General features: G+C 36.7%; 1 protein-coding gene across 1 annotated transcript; it reads left to right on the top strand.

The window, feature by feature from the left end:
* Nucleotides 1-8,942: 8,942 nt before the first annotated feature.
* Nucleotides 8,943-26,754, top strand: LOC18433002 (Ribosomal L18p/L5e family protein). The gene is made up of 2 exons (XM_006843100.4): nucleotides 8,943-9,441; nucleotides 26,167-26,754. The coding sequence occupies exons 1-2, from the start codon at nucleotides 9,304-9,306 to the stop codon at nucleotides 26,617-26,619; spliced, it is 591 nt and encodes a 196-aa protein (XP_006843163.2). The 5' UTR covers nucleotides 8,943-9,303; the 3' UTR covers nucleotides 26,620-26,754.
* The last annotated feature ends 204 nt before the right edge of the window (nucleotides 26,755-26,958 follow it).

Genomic DNA, 26,958 nt, shown 5'->3' on the forward strand with positions numbered 1-26,958 from the left:
AAAAAGAAAGAGAAAATAAGTTGTATTTTACAGCCCCACAAAAACCCCGAAAAATAAACGTTGAGTTTACGGAGATTTAAAGAAATAAGAGTGCAGAGTCATGTTAAGAGTTTCAAAAATTCTATCACTAAAATAAAACTTAAAAAAAAAAAACGTCTTGCAGAGTTGAAGGTTCTTTTTGAGGGGTTTTTTTCTCTGGTTCTCCTCGCGTCTGTTTAATAATATATAGTCTCTCTACTATCTCTCTTGAGAGTTTCAAAAATTCCATCACTAAAAAAAAAAAAATCCGTCTTACAGAGTTGAAGGTTTTTTCTTAGGGGCCTTTGTTCTCTAGTTTTTTTCAATTCTCTTTACTCTTGGCTCTTATATTTTGTCTCTCCTATGGTAATAGTAATGTATAGCCTTTGTACTATCTCTTTTAAGAATTTGAAATTCCATCACTAACAAACTTTTTTAAAAAAAACCTCTTGCAAACTTGAAACTTCTTCTCAAGGGATTTGTTTTTTGGTTCTGCTCATGTCTCTTTACTTTTCACTCTTGTATTCTCTCTCCTATGGTAATATTAGAAATTACAAAATCTGCACATTCCAGCCCAAAAACAAACCTATAAATTATTGATACGTAATAGATTTAAAAAAAACCCTATAAATCACATAATCCCCATAGTTTTAAGCCAAACAAAAAATAAATAAAAAGCATCCGAAAATTCCATTACAAAAACAAAGAAAAAAATAAATAAATAACACATCTTCTACATTTGAAGGTTCTTTCTCTGTGGCCTTTGCTCTCTTGCTCTTCTCACATCTCTTTACTCTTGGCTCTTGTATTCTCATTTTCCAGCAAAAAAAAAACATATAAATTACTGATACACAATATACCACATAAAAAAACTAGAAACCACAGACTAAAAAAAAAGGAAATATAACTATTACAGAACTTGGATTTTCCAGCCCAAAGAAACTCGAAAAACAAATGTTGAGTTTAAAGAGCCATAGAACGAGTTCCGAAAATTCCATCAAAAAAAATAAAAAAAAACTCTTGCAGATTTGAAAGTTCGTTCTCAACAATCTTTGATCTCCTCAACGTCTCTTTACTCCTAGTTCTTGTATTCTTTCCAATGTTAGAAAAACTAGGCGATTTAGCCGGTAACCGCCTAGTTAGATCGGAACTGGCCACTGGCTGGTTTCAGTTTTGAGCGGTTTTGGTGATCGCATGGTATATAAAAAAAAATCAAAAACATGTATATAAAACCCCAAAAATAAGGAATTTGGTTTGTCATATATTTTTTAATATTCTTTACATTATGGTAAAGATTAAAATTTGTTTTGGTAATTAATACCCACTGTTATATTTTCAAAAATTTTAAAAAATACCTCTAGGCACAAATCGATTATTTAAAATCCATTTTTTCATTAATTTTCAATTTCATTTGAATGTATTTTGTTTAATCATTCTTTATATGCTTTTCATAGATTTTTTTTGTATCTTTTTTATTTTTTTCAACAATTTTTTGACCGCCTAGGACTTGCCTAGTTAGAACGGTTGAATCGGCCGATTTACTGGTTAAGTCAGTTAAACCACTTCTGGCCCATGGCCCCTTAACTATTCCAGTTCGATTTTGTGAATACCGATTCTCTCTCTCCTATGGCAATAGTATTGTACAGTCTCTCTACTATCTCTCGCTTTCTTCTTCATTCAGGAAATGGTTGGTTTCTCTCCTTGTTGTTCATATTATATGACAACATCTGTGTTCTTCTCTCTTTTAATGCTTCGTTTGATTCAAAGCCTCTTCATTTTCTTCGAAGCACCCTCCTACCAAATTTTCGTGCGTTGAAGAAATGGTTGGCTTCTCTCTCTTGTTGCTAGCAACTCTTGGTTCTCTCTCTAGCTACCAACTTTTAGTTTTCCTAACTGCAAAGTCCATCTTCTTATTCTTTCTTGCAACCCTTCGTTTTGTTCACAATCCCATCCAACTCTCCTTAACATCTCAAGCCGTACATCCTTTTCTAATTTTTTTTTTTTGGTACTTGTCAAATAGATAACCTTTTTAAACCTTCAGTTAATAATGTAGTATTAGATATAACCCCATTCTTATATTTTTTTCAATGTTAATTCAAAACCTCAACAAGAATGAACGCCAAAAGTCTTGTTGTGGCGCCCTGCTACCCTATCCTTGAGGCCATTCATAAAAGGGAAAAGTTTATATAGAGCCAAGGCTCTAAATGATCAAATTCGAGCCGACCTCAAAACTTTTACTAAAAGAGGTTGTTTCGATACTCAAATATCCTCAAATTGATCATCTCGGCAGCAAGATGCATGGATATAAGAAAAAAAATAGATTTTAAGTTTTGGAAATAGTGTATTTTGTAATGCATTTTTGGAACGTCAATTTTACAGATTTTCAAGTTTTCTTAGATCTCTCAATCTATTTTATTTTTTAAGCTTTAAGCTTTATAAATAAATATGAAAATATATTTTAAGGCTATCAAAAAGATTTTCAGTATTGAAACCACATTATTCGACACTATTTGAAGGTAGGCTCTAATTGGATTGGTTAGAGCCTAAGTTCTATACAAACCATACCCTTCATAAAAAGCCACAAGGAGATTTCTTTTTATTAAAAGTATAGCAATATAATGCAACCACACTTCTAAAAAATCATGTTTGTAGCATTTGTATCACCCCAAAAATTGTAGATACCCTCTCTTCATCCAAATAGTAAATTTCTAAAAGAAAATAACAATTTAAATTTGCATCATAGATATAGCTAAAATGAGATCCCTCCAATAACGAATCTAGACCATCTATTTGATCAATTTCAAGATCTAGGCCTTTACAAACTCAAAACCACTTTTTTTTTCTTTTTCAACATTGTTCATCTAATGATAACAAATCTGTCTAAAATTTTTGAAAAGAGAAAAATCCTTCTAAGTCCTAGATCTAAGCACGTAAACAAAATGGATGGCTTATATTGATTGGGCTGAAAAAACACTTTCTAGGGTGCATTTTCAAATTTTGTTTTTTTTTTTTGTGATTGTTCAATAGAATGAAAAGAGTGTATATTTAAACATTGAGATCAAACAAATGGTACTAACATAATTTTTTAACGTTGTTGCATTATATTACTATACAACTGTTGCATGAAATCATTCCTCATATAATAATAGTTAACATTCAAATTACAAGTACAAGAAAAAAAAAAAAAAAAAAAAAGAAAAAGAAAGAAAGAAAGAAAGAAAAGAAATCCTTGTAACTCTTTATTGTAAGGAAATAGTGCTTCCTTTGTGTGAATTATACAGTTTGTATACCATGATAGCATTACACGTACAGTTAACATATTAAATGCCATAACAATAATATACCTTTCTTTTTAAAGAACATGAATACAATGTGATGATTATATACAATTCCTTGCATCCAAAATAAATGGTCTCTATGTATATAATCCCTTTATAAAGATACTTCTAGCCCCCCAAAACATAAATTGTGATTTAATTTTAAAAAAATGCAAATGGCCCTTATATGACCCCCAAAGTACCTTAATTACATAGAAAACTGTGGTTAAAATGGTGGAGGGGTGGGGGACCAACACGCATGTAAGTATCACTTTGGGGAAATGATATATGAAATTGATCCTCCACTTATGAACTCAGCCTACAGCTCTATCATTGTGGAGCTCCCCGGGAAAGGTCCACAAATTACTTCCCCTAAAACGTAAATCAAGAAGGAATTAACCCCTAAAAAGAGAATGTTGTCTTTGCCCACCCTGACTCCTCTATTGCGCACTTGTTTGAATTTAAAATGTGATTAACAATTTATTTTTAAATACTTATGAACTTTTTATCTGCCCCTAAGTTATATATCTTAAGAAAAAAATATATATATATATATAACCATATTTGTTTTTGGGGTGGAGAAAGAGAGTACATGTTATTTATTTTATTTTTTAAAATAAACTATTGTATCTAAAATTAATGTACTCTATATAATTTGATTCAGTAGTTGTGTAGTATGTATCTTGTAGTATGTATAATATTATTTAATTATTAAAATATTTTCTTAATTTCTGGGTAATTAAGCCATTTTTGGCTAGAAACATGTGAAACTCAACAAATTATTTTGAAAAAAAATAAAAATAGAAAAATAAATTTATATGTAAAACTACCTATAAGGTTATCTCAAATGACTTTAATAGCCACACTGACAAAGTTAATTTTCCTCATCAATAAATTGTTGGTGATAATGAGTACATCTAAATAAATTTTAGTTGATTGCTAGCACTATTTTGGCCCAATCTAAGACCATTTTTGGTTAACATGGTTTCTCACTTTTGCATATGCACACTGAGATCCTAATTTCGTGAGGGACCACTCAATTCCATTGAAATGATAGTGACGAAAGGAGAAAGTGAGAGTGCAACAATCTCTAACGGTCATACCAAGGTTCAAAAGGCGTTACAAACAAAACGAATTCGTCTTATGATGTCAAAAACCGTAGAATAACGGCATTTCATCTGGAAATGACCAAATTAAGTAAAGAGGGTGTCGGCCTTAAAACCAAATTAAGGCACAACTCCAAAAGCACATCAAAAGATATGATTTTGGTGTCGGTTATTTTAATGATGACCTCGAAAACTATTTTACATTTAATTATTAAATTTAAAACTCATAAATAGTACACATCGAGTAGTTCTATAAACACATGAATATATTGAGAATAGACGATCTAGATGTATTATTTATGGTACTTCTATTTTTTTTTTTTTTTTATTCCGTACATCTTAATGTCGAGATGATTAATTAGATGGTTTCTTCACCATCAATACAACCTTTTACGAAGGATCTTGAGGTGTCTTTTTCTACAGTTTTAAGTTACAACTTTATTTAAACTTTTTCCCTAAAGTAAAAGCTCGTGAAATGGGAAACCGTAAAACAAAAAATTAGAAAATCGAAAGAAAACATGGTAAAATATATGAAAAAAGTATTTTTTGGCATTTTTCAAGAAAGAAATTTTGTCAACTATAGTGACTGTTATTCCGATACTCCGAAAATGACAATAAAATTCCATTGTTTTCTATTTTTACCCTCTTATTTATTGATAAAATTGAGCACCGAGACCACAGTACGGACATGAATCCATCTTATAATACACATTTTATGGAAAGTAATGCAATTTTTTACTAGCCATTTCCACTTTCCCTAAACACTCTTATACAATAACCATTTTTAGAATATATTTTTTTGAAATTTTGAAATATCAAGAGCAATAAATAATAAGAAATTTTAATTTTTTACTATGTAACGATTACATACACCGGCATGCATGCAAAACCCTACACGAGAATGCATCTCACTCAACCGAGCCACCAGATTCAAAATAATCTCAACATGCACCATAAAATTGTATAAAATAAGACCAATTAGATTCAATATTTTATTGTCACAAATTATTATTGATCATTGGACGTTAAATCGATTAGTTGGGAATATGTTGTTAATTAGGTACAAAGCCCAAAAATCAGATTTTTCAAATATTGTGACACACTTCAATCTTAGATTTCACTTTCAATGGCTGAAAATGATTATGGCATCTTTGTACTTAGGTGGCGTTTGGGTACTTGAAAATCTATTACATAACAATCGTTTACAAAAAAATAAGATATTTCCACTGTTTGGTTACACTTTAGCGCCCAAAAATTATGAAACAGGTGAAATGTGACAAAAGGGTCATTTAGGTACCTGGAAATCTATTACATGATAATCAATTACGAAGAAATATGATATTTCCACAGTAAAGAAATGGAAAGGGATTACTCGAGATTCCCCAAAAATCATGAAACACACGAAATGTGACACACTTCAATCTTAGATTTCATCTTTGTATTTAGGTGGCATTTGGGTACCTGGAAATCTATTACATGACAATCGATTACGAAGAAATATGACATTTCCATCGTTTGGGTACATTTTATTGCCCAAAAATCATGAAACAGGTGCAATGTGACAAAATGGTCGTTTGGGTACTTGGAAATCTACTACAAGACAATCGATTAAGAAGAAATATGATATTTTCACAATAAAGAAATGGAAAGGGATTAATCGAGATTTCCCCAAAAATCATAAAACATATAAAATGTGACAAATGGGCCATTTGGTTACCTAGAAATATATTACATGACAATCGATTACGAGGTAAAATGTGAAAAATCTATTACGCGCTTGACAGGTAATCTTTAGAAATCTTTCACCGGTATCTCTCTGCCCTATTCCAACTTAATAAAATGCCAATCCGCCTACTCGGTTTGCATAGGTATCCCTCTCTTAAACCCTAATAACTGGTTTGCATCTTTACTCTATTCCAGCTTAATAAAATGCCAATCCGCCTACTCGGTTTGCATAAGTATCCCTCTTTTAAACCCTAATAACTGGTTTGCATCCCTCTCTCTATCTCTAAGCTCGTCCCCTCTCTCTTGAACCCTAATTACAGATTTGCATAACGTTCTCTCTCTCTTTAAGCCCCTTCTTCTCATCTCGTCCCCTCTCTCTTGAACCCTAATAGCCCATAGCCCCTTCTTCTCATCTCGTCCCCTCTCTCTTGAACCCTAATAGCCCATAGCCCCTTCTTCTCATCTCGTCCCCTCTCTCTTGAACCCTAGTAACTCGTTTGATTAACGTGCTCCCTCTTTAAGCCCCTTCTTCTCATCTCGTCCCCTCTCTTTTGAATTGATTTTCCCTCTCTCTTTAAGCCTTTCTTCTCATCTGTATATTTCTTTTAAGCCTGTTTATCTTTAAGCCCTTTTCCTCTCATCTCCCTATCTCTTTAAGCCTTCTTCTTATATGTATATTTCTTTTAAGCCCCTTTATCTTTAAGCCCTTTCCTCTCATCTCCCTCTCTCTTTAAGCCCTTCTTCTCATCTGTATATTTTTTGTAAGCCTTTTTATTTTTAAGCCCCTTCTTCTTATCTCCCTCTCTCTTTAAGCCCTTCTTCTCATTTGTATATTGTTTTTAAGCCCTTTTATCTTTATGCCCCTTCCTCTCATTTGGATTTTTTCTTTTTTGTAAGCCCCTTACTCTCCCATCTATACTTTTTCTATACTCTCTCCTTAGCATATCTAATCAATGAGAAATATCCATTCTCTTTAGCATATCTAATCAGAAATTAGACATCATAATTATAACAAAAAATTTCCCCCAACATAAGAAATTATACAACATAATTATAATAAAAAATTTCATCCAATATAATTCTCATAAGAGAATAGTATAAGCTCAATTGAAATAAAATACCTCTTTAATTCCTTCAATACCTCAAAATTTTCTACTACAGTTACCAAACCTTCTAGCTTACTAATCAAACTTCTTCCCATTGTTTAACTTGTACCATAAAGATTTTTTATTTGGTATCATAAACTTATTGCTTATTTGAAATTATACAGATAGACATTTGAAAGACTTCTATGAAAAAAAAATAAAAATAAGGCTTATCACAATTAAAACATGTTATTCCAATCATATTATTCCAAAGACTTATCATGTTGAAATCAAAGTCTAATCATGTTAGAAGACATATGATTCCATGTAAGTGCCCAAGACTTTAATTATTAGAAAATCTTTTTAGAATGGTGATGATGTTATTATTATAAATTTTTTTTGGAATGATGTGATGATGACTTTAATTCCGCATTTCTATGGAATTTTGTAACAAAAAAAAAAAGAAGGAAGAAATGATAGTTTATAGGCAAGTGCTGACAAAATGTTTGTAATGCATTTCCCATATTTCTTTCAGACATAACCAAACAATAGCCATATATGTCCTTGGTTGCAGCTAAATACTACTCCGACAATAACAATCCACTTGCAGGTAATGTATTATGTAGTAATATATTGTCAGTAAAAGACAATATATTTCCAGATATCAAAGGGTCCCTAATAGTAAATGACTCACAATATACAACCCCATTAGGTACTCAAGGTCTTCTTTTTATTTTGGTTTTGAAAAATACTTACCTGGTGATTTTAGTGGATCCCAAAGTTTAAAGAGCATAATTTAAGGACGTGTCTTACTAAACCTAGCCAACAACCTAGAAACACTTAAATATGCAATATAAAATTACAAAATTACACACTCCTAATATTATAAACACAAAGAGTTCAAAATTTAGTGGTCATGGTGCTTAGGTACTCGAAATCATATATTTTTTAAAAAAAACTATACAAATATTATAAACACAAAGAGTTCAAAATATAGTGGTCATAGTGCTTAGGTACTCGAAATCATATATTTTTTAAAAAAACCATACAAGGAGACAATTTGCTTTTAGTACAAAGAGATGACAACCACTCTTGTTGAAAACTAGAAATAATAGTTATATTAAGAAAACATTTGAATTATTAGTTACACTTGTTTTTAGATGGATCGCCTATTTGCATCCATCTTTAAGATGAATGCTTTATATCTTTGGATCCCATATTGTAGAAATGCAATTCAGCCCCCGTGAAACAATTTCCCCTAAGGCCAGGTAGTTGTAAGAGTGTCGTTGACTAGATTTTTTATTGAAAAAAAAATTCTTGAACAACCTTACACACCCCAAACTATTTAATTTGATGTTTAATAACTTGGAGTAATTGTGATCTCCTTTTAACGAGTATAACAACAGTCTCGTGATGTACAATCCTTTTATTTTAGCTCTTGCAACTTCTCACTTGGTTAGTAGACCTAATATTATTTAAGAGCTAAAAATTGATCCTGAAAAGATCACCAGCACGAGGGAGTATATGCAAGTTTTGCTTCCGCGAGATCATATTGTATGAGCACAATTTGATTGATCCATCATATGAAGGCCGTAGATTGCCTCTCACTTTGAAGCACCGTTGATTGATCCATCATACGGTTGTGAAGCCTACGTACTGCAGATTTTCTATGCCCAATAGTCACATCTCACATGAATCGCAACGTAGTGTAGCTATTCAAAAACTGCTAATTTTCCATGCCTGAGCTAGGGTTTCATTCTGCTACTTCAGCCACTGTCTTCTTTGTCTACCCGAATGTATTCTCAATCTTCAACAAGCGAGAGGAATTTTATCTGAGCATTTCTGCAAACCCCAAAAGATTTCCTCTATAAAAAATCATTCTTCTCCCATTATTTGAAGAACCGGTGATTTTGGAGTTGTTTTCTAGAGAGAGAGAGAGCATGGTATTGGGAAGTTCTCCTATATGAGAGAATTTTCTTCCGTGCTACAATGGGTATTAAATTTTATTTTTTCTTTCTTTGAGAAAGAATTTCCGGGCCTAATATTGGCAATATGAGTTTTGTGGGGATTTTTTCTAGAGAGAGAATGCTCAAGCCTGTCATCAATGGCATGTGGGGAAAAGGAGTTCTACAAGGCTATAACAGCTTACCCATGTCATATTTTCTTACAAGAAAGTTCCATGATGGACAGGTACAATTTCTCTCTTTGCTGGGGAAATTTAACTCTGTTTTGGTATATTGATTTCTTGTTTCTTGAATACCCCAGGTTGAGAAATCCTATATTTCCCAATACACTCATGACATTTTAAACCATGCTTTCTCATTTATTTTTGAATTCCCTATGTTGAAGGTATCAATTTCAATTTTGTGAATTACAAGCTTTGCTTTGTATCACACGATGAAATGCCTGTTATGCTGCCCTGTTGCTCAACTTTTATCTATATAATTGAAGTATTAATCGTCAAAAACTTTGTGATGGAGAAGAAATGATTAGCAGTTGATAGCAGAGCGGATAAATTGATTGTCAATGTCCATCAAATTTGTTGCGAGCATTAGCTTGTTCCATATTCCTGATTATTCATTTATTCTTTCATGCTGCTATTGCCTTTTGAAACGGGGATTGCTGGAGTTCCTTTTCAATGTCATGCATTAGTTTATAGTGAAGTGGAATTGTTTGTTCTCTCTTTCTATCTCTCTATCTCTCTCTTCTCTCTTCTCTCTTCTCTCTTTGGATGTTTGAACTCCAATTCAAGGATTGACATTAGATGTTGCCCAGCCTAAGCTAAGAGGTTAATGGCTTAACCTCAATTGGTTCTCTTTCCTTTACTATTTAGTTGCTTAGCTTTCGTGCGTTCTCTGTTGAATGCAAGCCATTTGTAAAAGTTTGTCCACAAAAATGCTTGCTGATTAGTCAATTACCCATCTTAAACTTCCAAGTCAATTATTGTAGGTTTGTGCAGTTTATTCTTCCTTTATCAAGGATAACTAAAGTGAATGCTGATAAAGAATTATTGTCCTTAATCATTTGCTGTCTTTCTAAGTTGTTTGTACTTGGTATATAGCAAGAAAAGGATATACAATAGAACAAACCCTTAATGTAGAACACTGATATCTGCAAAAAATTAATACTCCTAGTAAAAATGATTTTTCCTCTACGTCACTATAGGGAAATACTTTTTATGGGTGCTAGAGTTGTTTTATGATATAACAAGGCTGAATTTAATAGAGATCTAGACCTCTAAGGATTAATGTCAAATTTTAAGGAATGCTATTTTAGCTTTATGTGAAATTTAATTTACGTAGATTAAAATGATAATAGCAGTAAACTCAGGGTGTAGTAGTCTCATAGGTTATTAGTAGGCAGTACTTTAAAACTTGGTGTGGTGACTTAGGACTTGTTCGTATCAACTCAGCTTGGGGCCTTAGCGAGCCCCATGGCAATATCACGTGAGTTGCCCTGTTCTTACAATTATTAGCCCCTTCATTTTTTTTTTTTGAAAAGACTCAGACGAGTCAATGACTTGGGTAGCAAGTCCCGATCTGAGTCAGTGTTCCGAAACATTGTTTTTGAGACATGATTTCAATCATGTGTGTTTTCTTGTTTTTGGACAATTGTTTGTCATGTTGATACTAAGTGTAAAATTATATTTGGCATTTCACTTTATACTTTTAGAATTCCAGACCTTTTCAGAAAGATATGATACGTGATTGAATAAGGTTTCCCTGATGGAGTTTTGATTGTTCCCCTGTCTTGTAATCCAATATCTTGGTGGTTGATAGAATGAAATTTGCATTTGGAGAACCATGGATTGGGAACTAGAAATAAAAATAAATTCATCTAGAGAACTATAAAATAGACAGAAGGCTATGAATCAATGATGAAATGAACTTGGGACTGAGAAAGCTGTGCCAAAGTAATTAGTCCTTGCAAAATGGATTTTGACAATAGGTAGTGCGCTCTTTGACTATGATACCTGATGTATGTTTTTAAACTATCATCAATGCTTAAACAACTGGCCTCACATACATCTGTTGTTTATTGACCGTTGTTAATGGGTTACAGTGCCCAAATACTAAATTTCTTGAGGGGCTGGCATAAACATCTGGTCGCACATATTTCTGTTGTTTTTGTCTTTGTGAATGGGTTACAGTTCCCAAATATTAGATCGTGTGACTGATTGCATGTACATGCCCTACTTCCTGATCCACAACCGACCTTCTCATAAACCTCCAATAGGATCTCTATACCTCCTAAGGTCCTAAATGGTGTGGAGGTAAAGCATTCAGGGATGGTTTCATGAATCATTTGGCTTTTTTTTCTGCATAAATAGGGGGCAAGATTTGTCCATGAACTGGGGAGGTATAATTATAAAAAGAAAGGGAAAATATCTCCATACCCTTTATTTTTATGTTTCATTTCGTAATAGACCCAAAGCTTTAAAACCTATCTTGGAACCCCCTAAACTAGCCTTATCTATTTTAAACCTTTTTTTAGCCCAAACAAACACGAGAAAGATATGTCTTTACTAAACCATTCTCTCTCTTCCACTAATATGCCCCAAACTTCTCTTTCTCTCTCTCCTCTGTGATTTCCCCAATCCGTTCTCTGTCCCCTGTGACTCCCCAAACCCCTTCTCTCTCTCTCCTTACTTTGTCCCCCACTCTCTCTCTCTTCGTGTTTCCCAATCCCTCTCTCTCCCTGTGTTTCCAAGCAAGCTTATCCTCACAGCTATCCTCCCGGCACTGATTGTTACCACTAATTTGCGTCTCGCTAAGCGATGGGAAATGAAATAGAGAGCTCCTTCCAAAATAGAGGTGCTAAAAACATGATTTTCCACTTGCTTTTCTCCACTGAAAAAGCCAGCATCATTGGTTTTGGGTTGAGGACCATCAAGGTGACAATCAAGCACTCTCCCATTGCTGATAGCATCATACTCAGAAGCTAATATAGTCGATTCGAATTTTAGTTTAGTAGAACCTGTCTATTCTGGCAATCCAACAAGTTCATTGTCATTAATCATTAGTGTCATCAATCTTATTAGAGGCCTTTCTCTCAATGGAAAGATCATGTCTAGTACCTTGATGCACCCTCACCAGTCTGTCTTTAGATGAGTTATGCCAATGATTTTTCCTCTGGATATATCTTCCAGAACAGCCTCTTCTTCGGCATCAGGCGCAACAAAAGCCGATGGATCAATTGGCTCAGTCTGAGTAATCTCTGGAACTTCAATAGAAGTTTCCCTTTCCTATACATGTCAAGCAGTTTACCTCTGGGATAACAAAAGGTCAGCTGATAAAACACTTTCCATTCCCAACATCACTCCTTTCTACAAGTGTGGCACCAATAGGATTTTGAAAGGGAAGACCCACTGTATTAAATGGTCATATTGAAGTTCATCTGCCCTCGACCAGGAAAAAAGCCTAGATTTGAAACTCTTTCTCCCCCAAAACCACGAGCAACATGGTTCACCATCGACCCTGCCTGATGAGCTTTGAAAGTGCCAGCTCAAGGGGTTTAGGGGAATACAAGAGAGAGAGAGATGTTGGGTAAACACGGGGAGAGAGAGGGGGGGGGAAGGTGGAGAGAGAGAGAGAGAGAGAGAGAAGGGGTGGGAGAGTGACGTGGGAGAGAAGCTTGGGGAAGTAAGGATGAGGTTTAGAAAGGGTGTCTTTCTCATATTTGTTTGGGTTAAAAATAAAGTAAAAGTAGGAAACGTTAGTCTACAGAGTTAAAAGAAATAAAACTTAAGATTTTTATGCTGAAAGATAGGTTTTGAAACTGTGAGTCTATTGAGAAATGAATACTAAAAATAGGGGGTATGAAGATATTTTTCCAAAAGAAAATGTTTATTTTTGAGGGGAAGTCCCTTAGAGTTTTTCATATATTCTCTCCTAGAAGGTTTTACAATGATATGCAATTTTATAAATGCTCCTCACAACCCAAAGGACAGGCTTATTTGTATTAGAACAGTTGCAATAGAGAAGGGGGTAGGGGCCTTGGCTGCTCAAGAATGAGAGTTCCTTTTCTTTGAAAAGGAAAGGGGATCTTGGTTGTTCAAGGAAGTGGGGCTTCTCCTTGGTGTGTTAGTAAAGGGTGCTGCTACTTCCACATTTGAGAATAATTTTCTAAAGCATTAGAGGACCCATGCTTTGACATTTGGGCACCTTCAATTCATTGCCCCTTGTTTAAATCCAAGTCGAGCCTAAGATATTTGGAGCTTGAGTTATAGTTTGCATGGCTCGTAATTATATATTCTTAGTTTTCACTTAAATTCTGTTTACCAGCAGATTTATATTATTTTAATGTTTCCAATTGTTATAAAACAAAGCATAACCATGGTGTGATTACTTTAAGATATACTTTTTGTGCTTATTCCTCAACATGTAATTCAATTGTGACCAACTAGTGCTTTTTAAATCTTTTCCCTCGTGTTCATGGGCAAGGGTTGCAACATCTGTCATCAGTGCTATTGACTTCGGACTATGTTAAACTGTAATCCGTTACATAAGAAGAAATGGGGGTGGAGATGAAGCAGCCCTCTGAGAATTCAAAGAAACAAACTCATGTGCTCGCTGATATTGAAAGGATGGTTGCAGCCATGGATCTGAAAAGCTGGTGACGAAGGCAGGGTCTCAAGGCAGAAGCATCTAATGGAGGTGTGGGGGCTGAAGATTGAGCCCAATGAATGGATCTATGATTAAATCTGATGTTGCGAGATGAACAATTCAAGCACTATTTGTGTGGCTTAAAATTTTCAGCTTTGATGAGGATCCAACGGAATGGAGCCAAGCCTTGCAATTCTTCAAATTCAATTTAACACCGGAGTCATAAAAAGTAATTCTCACTCTTTTTCACTTAGATAAAGAGGGGATCAGATGGCATCGATAGCTTAGGAAGATTCAAGATGTGCTATTGTAGATGGTGGATTCCCTCAATTTGACATAGATGATAGTTACCAAAACCTCTCACCCAAGGTTGCGATTCCAATTCGGGACTCATTTATGTGATTCCGACCAGGAATAATGATGGGATCTATTTTTGTTAAGTTAGAATCTCGATTCCTTATTTTAGGAATCTCTATTCCAACACTTATAGAATCTTGTTTTCAATATTTATTGATTCACAATTCCAATCCATTGCGATAGTTGCATGAACATAATTAAAAAGCTATGTTATCATATTGGAGTTGCTAAGCATTTCTCAGAGGTTGGTCCAAAAGCATGTAATAGGGTTGAAGAAACCGGGGTGTATGATATTCCTTGATTCGAAAGGAGTCATCGCAAGAGACCCTTCAAGGCATACAAGTTGCATCAAAAGAAAAAGGGTAGACAAAAACTGAGATCATGCTTTGCATATAGTTAAGAAGGCAATATGGCTGCCTAACGTCCGACCAAAGGGCCTAGCAAATTAGAGTAAATTTCAGAAAGATGGGATTCATGACACATGGAAATTAATTTAAGCTGCCGATGACTTAAAAGATACTCTCAACACTGGAGGTGTTGGTTTCATCATAAACAATGAACAATCTGCATATTTACTTTTTTCCTTTTTACATGTCAAGATTAATGTGGTTTAGTGTAAATTACGATGTAAGCAATGTGAGGTGTCCATATGAGGAATAAAATTTATCACGTCATGTAAAGTAAGATTGAGGTGTCTATTACTTTGCATAATGTTTACAGGTGTCTATTACTTTGCATAATGTTTAAAGGAGTTGAGTCGTGTCATGTATAAGTAAAGTAAGATATCCATGGTTTGGTAATACTAGTCCATAGTTTCATATGGGTAGTTTGTGGGTGTGTTCAACTTGTAAATATGTAGCCTTACATGAAGCAATGGAAAAGAAAAAAATTGAAGTTCTAGCTCTTCATTGAATGTATCTTCATTTAGCTTCTTCCCATCAATGGGTTTCAAATAACCATCCTTCCAAATTCAAAGGCCTTCCACTATTCCCATCTGTGGTTGTGAGTCCTGGGAGAGATACAACTAGGTGGTAGGTGCCTTGTGTCCTCGCCAGCCTACTTTTAGCATTCCAGCTAAGTCTCTCCCTCCAATCATCTTTTCTTATCATCTTATTTTACTTCCATTCCCACTCCCCGTTTTATTATTTAAACATACCAAAAGTGTAATAATTTTCTTATTCAAGGGTATTTTAAATAATTAGTCAATGACAAATTAGACATTTTGGTTGAAACAAAAGCATTTATTAACTGTTGTAGGAAATGATATCACCCACATAGGGTGTGACATCAACCACATAGTATGTGACCTCATCTACACGGAGCATTAATTGTTTTCTAAAAACTAATAAAATGTCTTTTTTCAAAAATGTCTATCATGACAAATTGTTGTTACTCAAAATAATTGGTATTAAAAATGCAAAGGCAGTGTGTGTCCCATGAATTTTGAGAAGGTTAACGGGAAACTCCATGAGAGGGAGAAGTGTCCAAACAGCACCCCTAACCCCAACCACCCCTCCCCCCCACCATTAAAAAAAAAAAAAAGAAGAAAAAAACCCACGGAACTACCTTATTTCCACTATGACGTATAAACATAATTGAAGAACCTGCGAAAATGGGCAAAACAAGAATAATATAAATTCAAATTGATAGATATGAAATCAAATTCAAGGTATTTTTAGTAAAATAAATGCCTTACCTTTATTGAGAAATAAAAAAATCAGTTTGAAATGACAAAAGTACCCTTTGTCTTTCAATAGTATTGTCAATTATACCCTTTTAAATGATAGAAATAGTCTTACTCATTTATAGGCAATAGAGAAAAGACCATTAGAATAATTCAACTGTTCAATCCCAATTATAAAATAACCTGTCAGATTTGAAGGGTACTTAACCATAGAACAACGACCACTCCTCCTTCCCCTGCCTCTACAGAAAAAAAAAAAAACACATCCACACACGCACATATCCAAAACATTTTATTCTACTATGGGAGCATATCATCCATTCACTCCCTTTGAGTAAACTCAATGTAAGAGTATTTTTAGTTCCCTAGATTTTAGGGTTGTAACCTCCTCAACCTAGCAACCAACCTTATTCATAAGTACTTTACTTAGTGCTGGATTATGAGAAGATGGGTGAATGGATGAGAGAGATAGATTATGAATGAAAAAAATGGCGGTAAATTTTCTAAAAAGAAGAGAACAAGAATGAAATAAGAAATAGTTGAGAAGAAAGAAAAGTATATGGAATGCGAAAGAGAAGGTGGTTAGAAGTTGCAGCACCTGGCCTCTTAGCGGTATCTCCCTTAGGAGTAGCGACTAGAAAAGGGGACCCTGTAAGGACTTTGAATTCAAATGAAGATTATAGCTTAGCAAGGACTTCATGAACCCACTGAAGGGATAACTCAATGAAGAGCTATAACTCAAACTTTATTTGTGCATTTCCTCATGTAAAATAACACATTTATACTCTACCCACTAACCACCTAAACAAACTATGGGTTGGTTTTATCAAACCATGGATGTCCCATCTTAGCTATTACATTGACTTGATTTTTACAACTCGTATGGACACATCTTATCTTTTGCATGATTTAACTAGATTTTTATAATTCATATGGACACCTCACATGCATCATAAATAACATCATATGTTTACGTCTTGGTTGACATCATTTTATTAATATTGACAAGTGCAAAGTAAAAGTAAAAATAAAAATGCGCATATTATTCATGATCAACTTTTCCATTGTTGAAAGCATCTTTTAGTTCTTTGGCCATTTCAATTAATTCCCATTCTTGTGGAATTTCCTTCATGAAAATTTAGCCTTATTTGTGTTGGTGCCTTAGTAGGGCATCGAGCACCCAAACTCTCTTCTTGCTAGCAAGTGAAGCATGGCTATGTCTTTGGTTTAGTTTTCTTCCTTTGATAGAATTTATAGGGCTCAAATGACCTTTCTTATATACTTCTCTAAGTTTTGGATATGCCTTGCTCCTTCGACATTGTTGGATGTTTTATGGTGAACTCTTGTGACATGTCTAGATGCCCCAAATTGATAACACAACTTTTTAATTTCTATTCTTGCAATTCCAAGAACATTGGATAACACCAAGGATTCGAATGGCGCATTTTTGGCTGAGATGGTCCTGATTATCATTTCTCCTATGCTTTTAGGAAGGGATGTCAAATATTAGTATTGCACATCGGCGTCCTGTATAATTCTATTGTGACTATATTCTGCATTTATTTTTTAATCCCAATTCAATGCTCACATCAGCGTCCTGTGTAATTCTAATATGACTATATTCTGCATTTATTTTAATCCCAATTTAATGAATCCATCTTTCCTTATTGCTTTCTTTTCTCCTACGAAATGCTGCCTCTTTCTTTCCTTGAAGCATCCTTACTGTGCATTGTACCAACAATTTCTTTTGAAATCAATTTTTTGAAACGGAGCATATCTCCTCCTCTAGAAGATTCACAGCTATACTCAATCACTGCTGTCCAATTGGATGGTCCAGATAGCTTTTAGGTTCCTTACCATACTCATATGCAAATTTTCTCTTCTTCCTCTTCTGTCTGTGTTCATTTCTTTCTTCTATCTCTAGCATCGTTACAACGCTCTTCTTCTCCTCTAACCTCCTCCTTGCCAATCTGCTTCTCCTCCTCCTTGTGGCGACCACTTTCTCTCTGCCTCTTCACTTCTTTTTGCTCTCTTCATGTTCTCTCTCAGTCCCTCATCTACGGTTCTCTTATTCTTTAACCTCCCTCCCCCTCCCATCCCTTCCACGCATCAAGGATGGCCCGAGTGAGTTTCAATCATCTACTTCTGTTGAGAAGTTCTTTTTATCGATTGACTTAAAGTTGTGGAATGATTCTCTAGCTCAGAAGAAAACATCGATCAGGTGTTGTTAGCCATGGGCTTTCAGTATGTTGGTCTCTCAAATGGTATCAACCAGGCCATTTGAAAGAATGCTAACAAGCCTACCAATGCTAAATGGTAAAAGCAAGAGCGAACTATTAATTATGTGGGGCCTGATCCGTTCTTTACTCCGTCTCTCCAATATTAATTATGTGGGGCCTGATCCGTTCTTTACTCCGTCCCTAATGAAGCTTTTGTCATCCTCAGGAAGCACACGCCTAGACAATCCTCTAGGTATCTGACCCCCGTACCCCTCAACTTCAAAATGAAAACTCTAATTTGAAATATTGGGGGCCTTGGTGGCTCGGACAAGAAAAATGCATTTTTTTTCCTTTTATAGAAGTTCAAACCAGAAGTTTTAGCTGTTATAGATCCTAAGTCTGGGGCATTGACTCCCCCTCTTATCTGTCATGTCTGGGGTAAGCATTGTGGGAGGCTCTTCCTGCCTAAGGGGTCTCTATTGGCATCTGGGTTATTTGGGGCCCAGTTTGATTTCAAGTTAGGTTTGTGATAGTTGGCTCTCTCTAGGTCATCCCAAGCTAAATTGGGTGTCAGGCAATTTCCAGTTGAAATACACTGCAGTGCAATCTGTGGAAAACAGAGGGGGAGGAGAGGGGGGAGAAGGGGGGGGGGGGGGGGGGAGGGGGTGGGTTTGTTGCCTGGGTTTATCATTTAAAAGAGTTAGAAACAAATGCATCACAATGACAATGACATGATTCTCAAATTTTGTGTTCAAAATGGATAGATTCTTTATCTCCTTGAGTAGAAGTCCGGTTTTTTAGTGGTCCACTCAAGAGGCAGCCTATTCCCATGACAGATTATTCCCCTATTCTCCTCGACACTCTCCGGTCTTGAGTGCCCGAAAGTTCTTCCATTTCAAAATGTCTTTGCTGGAGCGTTTGGATTTACATTAACGAAGGCTTCAGACTTAGTGAGAAGCCGCAAAACCTTAAAGCATGGCATTGATCATTGACTGGGAATTTCCATGATAGGAAAAGATAATTTCCTAGGTCAAATTGATTCTTCTAGAGAAAGTCAAAGATCTCTTGGCATTGAAAGAGAAAATAGAATTCAATCCAAAATAGAAATTATATTAGTCCTCAAAACAAAACATTGGTATTAGAGCTCTAGGATCAAGGGCCTAAGAAGGTAATTATAGCTTCTTCCATAATATAGCAAACTACTGAAGAACGCAAATATCTATCCGCCATATTATTGATATGGATAATATCTTCAATAATGATCTATCTAAAATAGACAATGAAACTGTATCATGCTTTAGGAAATTGTTCACCATGTCCACTCGGGCTAGACCCTCCATCACTAATCACCCCTTCTGCTCTCTCCTTAGTTAGGAAGCTTCTTGGCTTAGACACCCTTTCTCAGGAGTTGAAATCCGTAAAGCACTAGCTGAGCTGGGGTAGAAGTGTAGGGATGGTAATGGGCTGGGCAGCTGGACCCAGAAGGTAGGGCCTGGGCTAGGATAGGGCTGGGTCAGGCCTTGACTAGGTAGGGCTGGGTCAGGCCTTGTCTAGGTAAGCCTGGGTCGGGCTTGGGCCAAGGCCGGCCTAAGCTGGGCCAGGGCTGATTGGACCTGAGGCAAGTGCAGCCCGCCCTGGTCCTGCAAGCCTCATGTTTTTATTTGTTTTTCCACTCTTTTTTTTTTGTATTTTAAATAGGCCAGGCTTGGACAGGACCAGGGCCCCTTCGTCCCTGTCTGGGCAGGGCCAGGATGGGGCTGGCCCTCAACGAACCTGGGCCAAGCTCGGGCTAGGGCTGGCCCAGTCGATTTACAGCCCTAAGTGCCAGGACCTGACAGCTTCCCAGTGGCACTCTTTATCCTTTTCTCGTACTTTAAGGCCCTAGATGTCCTTGCTCTCTTCAAGAGTTTCTATTGCTGTGGAATGGTCAACAGAAGCCTCAAAGACATCTTCATTGCACTTGTTCCCTAGTCATTCCCAAATTGGAGGTGGCAGAAGAATTAAAAGATTTTAGGCGTATTAGCCTGTGGCATAGCTCATGCAACATTCTATTAAGAAGGTACTGCCTTCATATTTGTAGTAGATGATCGAATATGTTAGTTAACCTCGCAGGGTCCTTTCTTCTGGGACTGTCAGATCTTGAACGGGGCTCTCCTGGCCCATGAATTTATTCACTCGGGGCACCTTTGCAAGTTCCTTGTCATGGTCCTCAAATTGGACTGAGGAAACAACCAAATACACTGGATTTATTCCTTGACAAGGTGCTAGATCCGATGGCATTGGACATAGACGGAGGCTTTGGGTAGCATCTCCTCCCTGATGTTCTCAGTACCAGTCAATGGCTTCCCTAGAAATTTTTTCCGTGCCTCCAGGGGCCTTTGACAAAGGATGCCCACTGTACCCGTTCCACCTTTTTGCCATCATGGCTGAGGTCTTTAGCGAATCTACTGCCAGACTGTATGACAGTTATATGCTCCAAGGCCTCAAAACATTTCGTAGGGGTCCCACCATATCTCAACTCCTACATACAAATGACACTGTGGTGTTCTGCGGTGTTAAGGCTGAACAAATTGTCAAACTGTGGTTCTTCCTAAAAATGTTTGACGTGGCTACTGGAATTGGGATGCATATGGCCAAGGCTAAACTATATGGGTTCGGTGCTAGTCTTGAGTTGTGGTTCAGATGCTTGTCAATTATTCAGGGCTTGGCACCATCACCCTTCCCAGTAAATATCTAGGACTCCCTTTGTGTATTGGTAAGCCTCCAAAGGCTTTGCGTGCTAATTTGGTCGAGCATTGGCTTGCTTCTTGAAGTATGTGGACTCCTATTGTTTGAAAGACTAAATTTAATGATAGCTATTCTCTGCAACATCATACAAATGTCTTTTTACAATGCCATACTCGGTGTTGAAATGCCTAGAACAGCTCATGAGAGGCCTGTTGTGGTCTGGGGCTGGAGGGTCAAGCCATTTACATTTGGTTAAATGGGAAGCAGTATGTAGGTCAAAAGCCAAAGGTGGGCTGGGAATTAGAAGACTGCAATTATGTAAAACAATGCTCCTTGGGAAAGTGGTTTTGGAGATTTGCGGCTTAGGAGAGACATCTCCCCAGCTCATGATACACATGAAATATGGTTATGGATGAGGCAGGCTGGCTGCCAAGGGGAAGAGTTTCTGCCTCGTCCTTGAGGGGGTTTGGAAAGGTATTGCCTTGCAAGCTTTCTTTCTCTTGTTCATTTTAAGGCCAATAATGAGATAGGCTTTGTTTGTGGAAGACTTATGAGTTGGGAGGCATCCTTCAGTACCTGTACCCAAGGCTTTATGCTCTGGCAAGAGCCCCATATGCTACAATAATTAACTTAAAGAGTTTGAACTCCCATCTTTAGAAGAGACTTTTTAGAAGAAGAGATCCAAGACTACTTTTCTTTGATTCTCGTTCTTAACTCACAGGATATTCTGAAATCTGGGTATGATAGATTGATCTGCCTCATCAGGGGTTTTCTCAGTTGCTTTGCTCTACAAAGGCTTGAGCCAGGATGCTCAGAGCCATTCTATAGTCATAGCTTGTAAAGCATGGCTCCCTCAAATCTCACTCAAAACCCAGGTTCTTACCTGTATTGTTCTATCTAAAACAGTCCTTACGTTGGAGCATCTATAGTGAGGCCCATCCCCCTTGCCAACCAATTTTCCCTATGCAAGGGGGGTGCTGAATCTAGTGATCACCTTTCTTCACTGCCCTTTCTCAATTTTGATTTTGGCCTCCATCCTTCTCAGGTTCAGTAGGGAATGGGTCCTATGCCAAACAATCCTCCGCTTATTTGAGGGGTTTTGGTGCAGACCTAGTAACTTGAAGATAAGGTTTAGCAAAGAAGAAGAGGGGAGATTCAAAATCAGAGAAAGATTTAAGAACAAGAGATAAAAAAGAGCACTTGCTGTTCTAGGGTTTTGAATAAAAGTAGTAACATAATCCTCTATTACGCTTTAGTACGTCCCTTATATAAGAAAACCCTAAACAAGACTTAATCCTGACCATCCTTCTAATCTAATCATGACCCTTTATTATAAAAGACTTTCAATGAATAAAAAGACATAAAAGACTCTAGCAATTATTACTCATGCCCATAAGTAAATAAAATGATTTAAGAAATGAATAGAAGACATAAAAGGATCGACTTAATGACTAATTTGCCCTTTGCGGTTTCCCTTGTAAACTTTATGCTTGTCTCTTTTATCTAAATACTGGAGAGCAGTGTTCTAGGTTGCATCAATCCCCCCTTGCCCAAAATAATTTGCCCTTGAATTTGGTGGTTCATCGTCGGCGCTATCACCATAATATGGAATTAGATGCTTGACATTAAAGACATCGGAATTGCAAAGACGGCTGGGGAAGCTTCAGTTTGTAGGCATTGTCATTAATATTCTGCACCACTTCACACGGTTCAATCTTCCACTGATGCAACTTATGATATTCCCCGGCTGGAAATCTATCCTAAGTCATAACTGCCCATACAAAATCTCCAACATAAAAAATTCTATGCTGGCGATGCTTGTTAGTGGCTACCTTATATTTGGCATCATACTCCATGAGTTTGTGAATGCACAGTTCTAATGAATTGTCCTCAACAGAAAACATAGTCACCTGTTTTGGACCAAATAAAACATCAAATAGATCGCAACTTCTGAATGAAATATTCGGCACTGCTTGATCTTGAAACCCCTTCATATCAATCTTGGCAAATACAACATGAGAAATTCATCATCATCATTAGAGCTTTTTCTTAACTATTTGAGTTTCAGCTACACGAATCCTAGTCTGCCATTATGCTCTATCAAGAGTCATACCCTTAATGAGGCCATAAATCGCCATATATTTTCTTACTACTTCCAACCATGTCCTTTTGGGCCTGTTTTTTACCATTTTTGAGCCTTCCATTTGAACCAACTTGCATCTTCTAGCTGGTATTGTACGGGGTCTGCGCTATACATGGCTAGCCCACCTAAGTCTACTTTCTACAACATGAGAAATTGGTAAAGGAAAATAAGTTTCCCAATAAGAAGCTTTAGTTTCCATGGTACACAATTTACTGCTTAGCTTTATCAAGGGCATGCTTCTTTGTCCAAATAGGGGAAGCCCATTCTAGCTCACCATACCATTCGAGAGATAACCCATCCTGTCCATAGATTTCCATTGGCACTAATCCCTGATGTACAAGGCCATGAACGACAGGAATGCTATAAGCATACTGATTTGCGTGCCAACAATATGGGCAATACTTAATTGCCATCAATAATAGTGCTAGATTTGCATATTTATCATCAATGAGGAATATGCACTTTTCCCCAATTTTGGTGAGACCCAAATCCAAGAAAAACAAGAGAGAAATGTGTTCCAAATTACAGCATCTCTCATAGAAATATTATCCGTCATGTTCATGATTTGTCCACATGGAAAATTGTGGCAATTGTAGCACATATGCATTGTATTATTATCCTGACCATTCCTTGGATACCTTGCTTACAAACTTTAAAATGGGTTAAGATAAATGCATTGCAGCCACGAACTCCTTCCATAAATACGGACACCATCATTATCTTCCTAGCCAATAGCATTTTCTTCATTCAAACTAGGGCCTTCCTCTTTCTTTTTATCAAAGGTAGGTTTACCAAATTCATCATAAATTGATTCTTCCATGAAACTCGAATCCACATCAGCGTACGCATCAAAGATTGGTGGTAAGTCCCTCTGATTACTACAGGTCGCTTCTGGGTCGTCCTCATCAACCAGCTCATCATAGATGGGATTGCCTTCGAAAGAATGCTTGCTGTCCTCATCAGAAACTCTGGCATCTCAACCTTGCAACTGGTTTCTCACCTCCTCCTGTTGTTCCTCTTGAATACTTTAAGCTTGTCTCTCTTATCTATCTAGTCAAGAACAACATTCTGAGTTGCATCAAGTTCTTAAGTCCACCTTTCTTGATTGGGTTTCTTTTCCTTTGGGGTGCCTTTGTGGCTACGATATGGAGGTTATATCTCAAATGTAATTGAAGGATTTTTGAGACTACATATTACCTGGGCTTCCAAGTTGACTCCGTGTCCTTGGAGGCTTGAGCACATTTTTGATCAAATTTACGACGTAACTTGCTCGATGATGGTTACTTTAAGCATGTGTCAGAGAAGCAAATTCTGTGGCAGATGATCTTGCCAAAGAAGGATCTGAAACGCATAGTCTTGTCATTTTACTGTGATTGTTTGGGTGAGCTTTCCAGTTTTATGGCCATTTTTGTTATACCTCGTGAGATTTCCCTGTGCTTTTCTTTGGCTGTTGTTTCTTGTAAAATTGGTTCCCCATGATAGTCTCTTGTAAGTTCTATAGTAAATATTAGTAGTCAATTTTACTATAAAGAAGAGAAGTTATCATTAAAATCCTTTTCTTTTTTTGAAGTTAAAAATAGTCCTATAATATTTATATTTTGTGCTTGATTCCCTTCTTTCTTCTGATTTTTTCTCAAAATTGCCCTTAGTTTGGCACTTTAAGCATTGAGTTGAAATTATTTTCTTCAAATTGAAAATGGGTCTATAACTTGAAGTGCTTAACGCATTATTTTGATGAGAGAAACGATATGTTCTGCATTTGACGTGCAAAACCCATATTTTCCCAAAGAAGATAAAAAAGTGTAATATCGTTCAATACCTCCAAGTGCTGAGGCCACATGACACATATTTTGGGAATGCTGTGTTGTCACTTAAAGTGCCAAACTTCGAAGTCATAAGGGGTTTAGCCCCTTTTAATTGGAGGAACACTAGAACATTAGTGGTCCAAAGGACCAAAACCCACAAGACTTAAATTGTTTATTGAGCTTTGGTTAAGTGCCTCCCCAGCTCTCACCCAAAAAAGTTAAAAGTCATAGGTTCAGCGCCTCATAGGGCCAAACCCATGACATTTTTTTTTGGGCGATGAAATGTGTTCTCCACTTGTTTGGCCCTTGAGATGCTGAACCCATAGGATATGATATGGTTTCGACACTTCAAGAGCCGAACCCATCTTTTCCCTCAAAATTATAGGATTGGCAATTGAATTGCCGGACTAATTTTTGACTTGAAGAAAAAAATCATTTCCGCATTTCAAGCGTCGAACTGGGGGCAATTTGGAGAAAATATCTGATGAAAAACAGGGACTTGGTGTAAAATATACGATCTCGGGACTATTTTTTAATTCCAAAGATTAAAAAGGATTTTTACCCAGGAGCGCTGGTGACGGTTAGTCACTTTTTGGGAAAGCCCGCCATAAGAGTATTGATGGTTGCTAAGATGGTTAATCACACGTTAATGAAGTGCACCAAGATGATTGTGGGGGCTTATTCCCTTGCTTTGTATGATTTAGTTTGATAAATCTATCAGGAGAGAGAGAGAGAGAGAGAGAGAGAGAGAGAGAGAGATTAGATTTCATCTTGTTCAGGAGGCATACGGTCAAAGAATTTCAAGTAAATATTCATATGTTGATTGTGGAAGCATGTGTGACAAGGAATTGGCTATAAAATGGCTGTCCCTTTGATTTATTACCTCAAATCTTTGAAAAGAGGCAACATTTCGGGATTTGGTTTCCCATTAGCTGAGTCTGTTAAGGTTCTCCAAAGATTGATCATCAATGGGCCAGCTTGAGATTGATGCTTTGGTGATGCCGGATAATGGGATTGTCATTTTCCCATTGTACATTAGATTCAGTGAACCTACAAACTAGGGGATTGGGCAAATAAAACAGTTGGTGCTAATGGATTTTGTGCCAGAGTGTCTCCCCAGGAAGTACTCTTGGAGATCTCCTCTCAACAGCGATGAAAATAAACATAAGAAAATGTCATCGACGCTGCAGATTTAGTTTTCTCTAGCAAGTCTCTTTCTCTAGTGTTTTCATACCTGTCCAGGGTTTCTCTCTGGAGAAGCGACTCTTCTTTAATATTTTGAAGTGTTCTAGCAACTCTTAACAACTTTCTATCTATTGAGGTGAACATTTGACTTCGATGTGTTTCATCAACTCACAAATCCCAAAATTTGCAGGTGATGTTCTCTCCGAGAAGCTTCTTTGGGGTTGAAGATTTCCTTGATGATGATAACAGCCGACCATACACATATCAGAAGGAGAAGAAATCAAAGAACCCCCACAAACACGTCTCCTTCAAGCAGCGAACGATCGCATTCATGGAACCCTTTACTCTCGATGTGTTCATATCAAAGCGCTTTGTTTCTGCTTCTTTAACCCACAGAGTAACAAGCAAGCAAGTAGCAGTGGCTGGAACTAATTCCAAAGACATAAAGGCTGCCTTAAAGTCGAGGTCAGATATTCCGGCTTGTTTAGCAATTGGAAGGATTTTGGCAGAGAGGGCGAGAGAGGCAGATGTGTACACGGCCTCGTATACGCCTAGAGAGAGGGATAAGTTCGAGGGCAAGATCAGGGCTGTTGTTCAGTCGCTAATTGATAATGGGATAGATGTTAAGGTCTATTTGAACTGAGGGTTTTGGGTTTTGTTGTTTGTGGTCGGGCTGGTCTCTTCCCCTTCAACTACTCTCCCTGGAATGGGTTTTATTTAAAATGGAATTCGGAAAATTACATCCCTCTAAAATTATGGAATGGAGTTTTGTGAGGCATCTCTCTCATGTGTGTACGCGTACCAACACTGGTCACTTCTATTGACAAAACAGAATTTTGTTCCTGTGTGATCCACTTTCAGAAATCCCATGCACTCTAGATTGTCCAACATAAGAGTCTTGGAATTTGACTTTTTGGAAATTTACATGGAACGGCCAACTTTATCTTCCCTTATCAGAACCACCCCACATTTTCAAACAAAT

The sequence above is a fragment of the Amborella trichopoda genome, chromosome 5 (assembly GCF_054954075.1).
Source record: "Amborella trichopoda isolate Santa Cruz 75 chromosome 5, AtrichopodaSantaCruz75HAP2 v2.0, whole genome shotgun sequence".
NCBI classification, from domain to species: Eukaryota; Viridiplantae; Streptophyta; class Magnoliopsida; order Amborellales; family Amborellaceae; genus Amborella; species Amborella trichopoda.

Coding starts and splice junctions, on each gene's coding strand:
- LOC18433002 (XM_006843100.4), top strand. CDS start 9,304: ATGAGTTTTGTGGGGATTTTTTCTAGAGAGAGAATGCTCAAGCCTGTC. Junction 9,442..26,166: donor GAAAGTTCCATGATGGACAG/GTACAATTTCTC, acceptor CAAAATTTGCAG/GTGATGTTCTCTCCGAGAAG.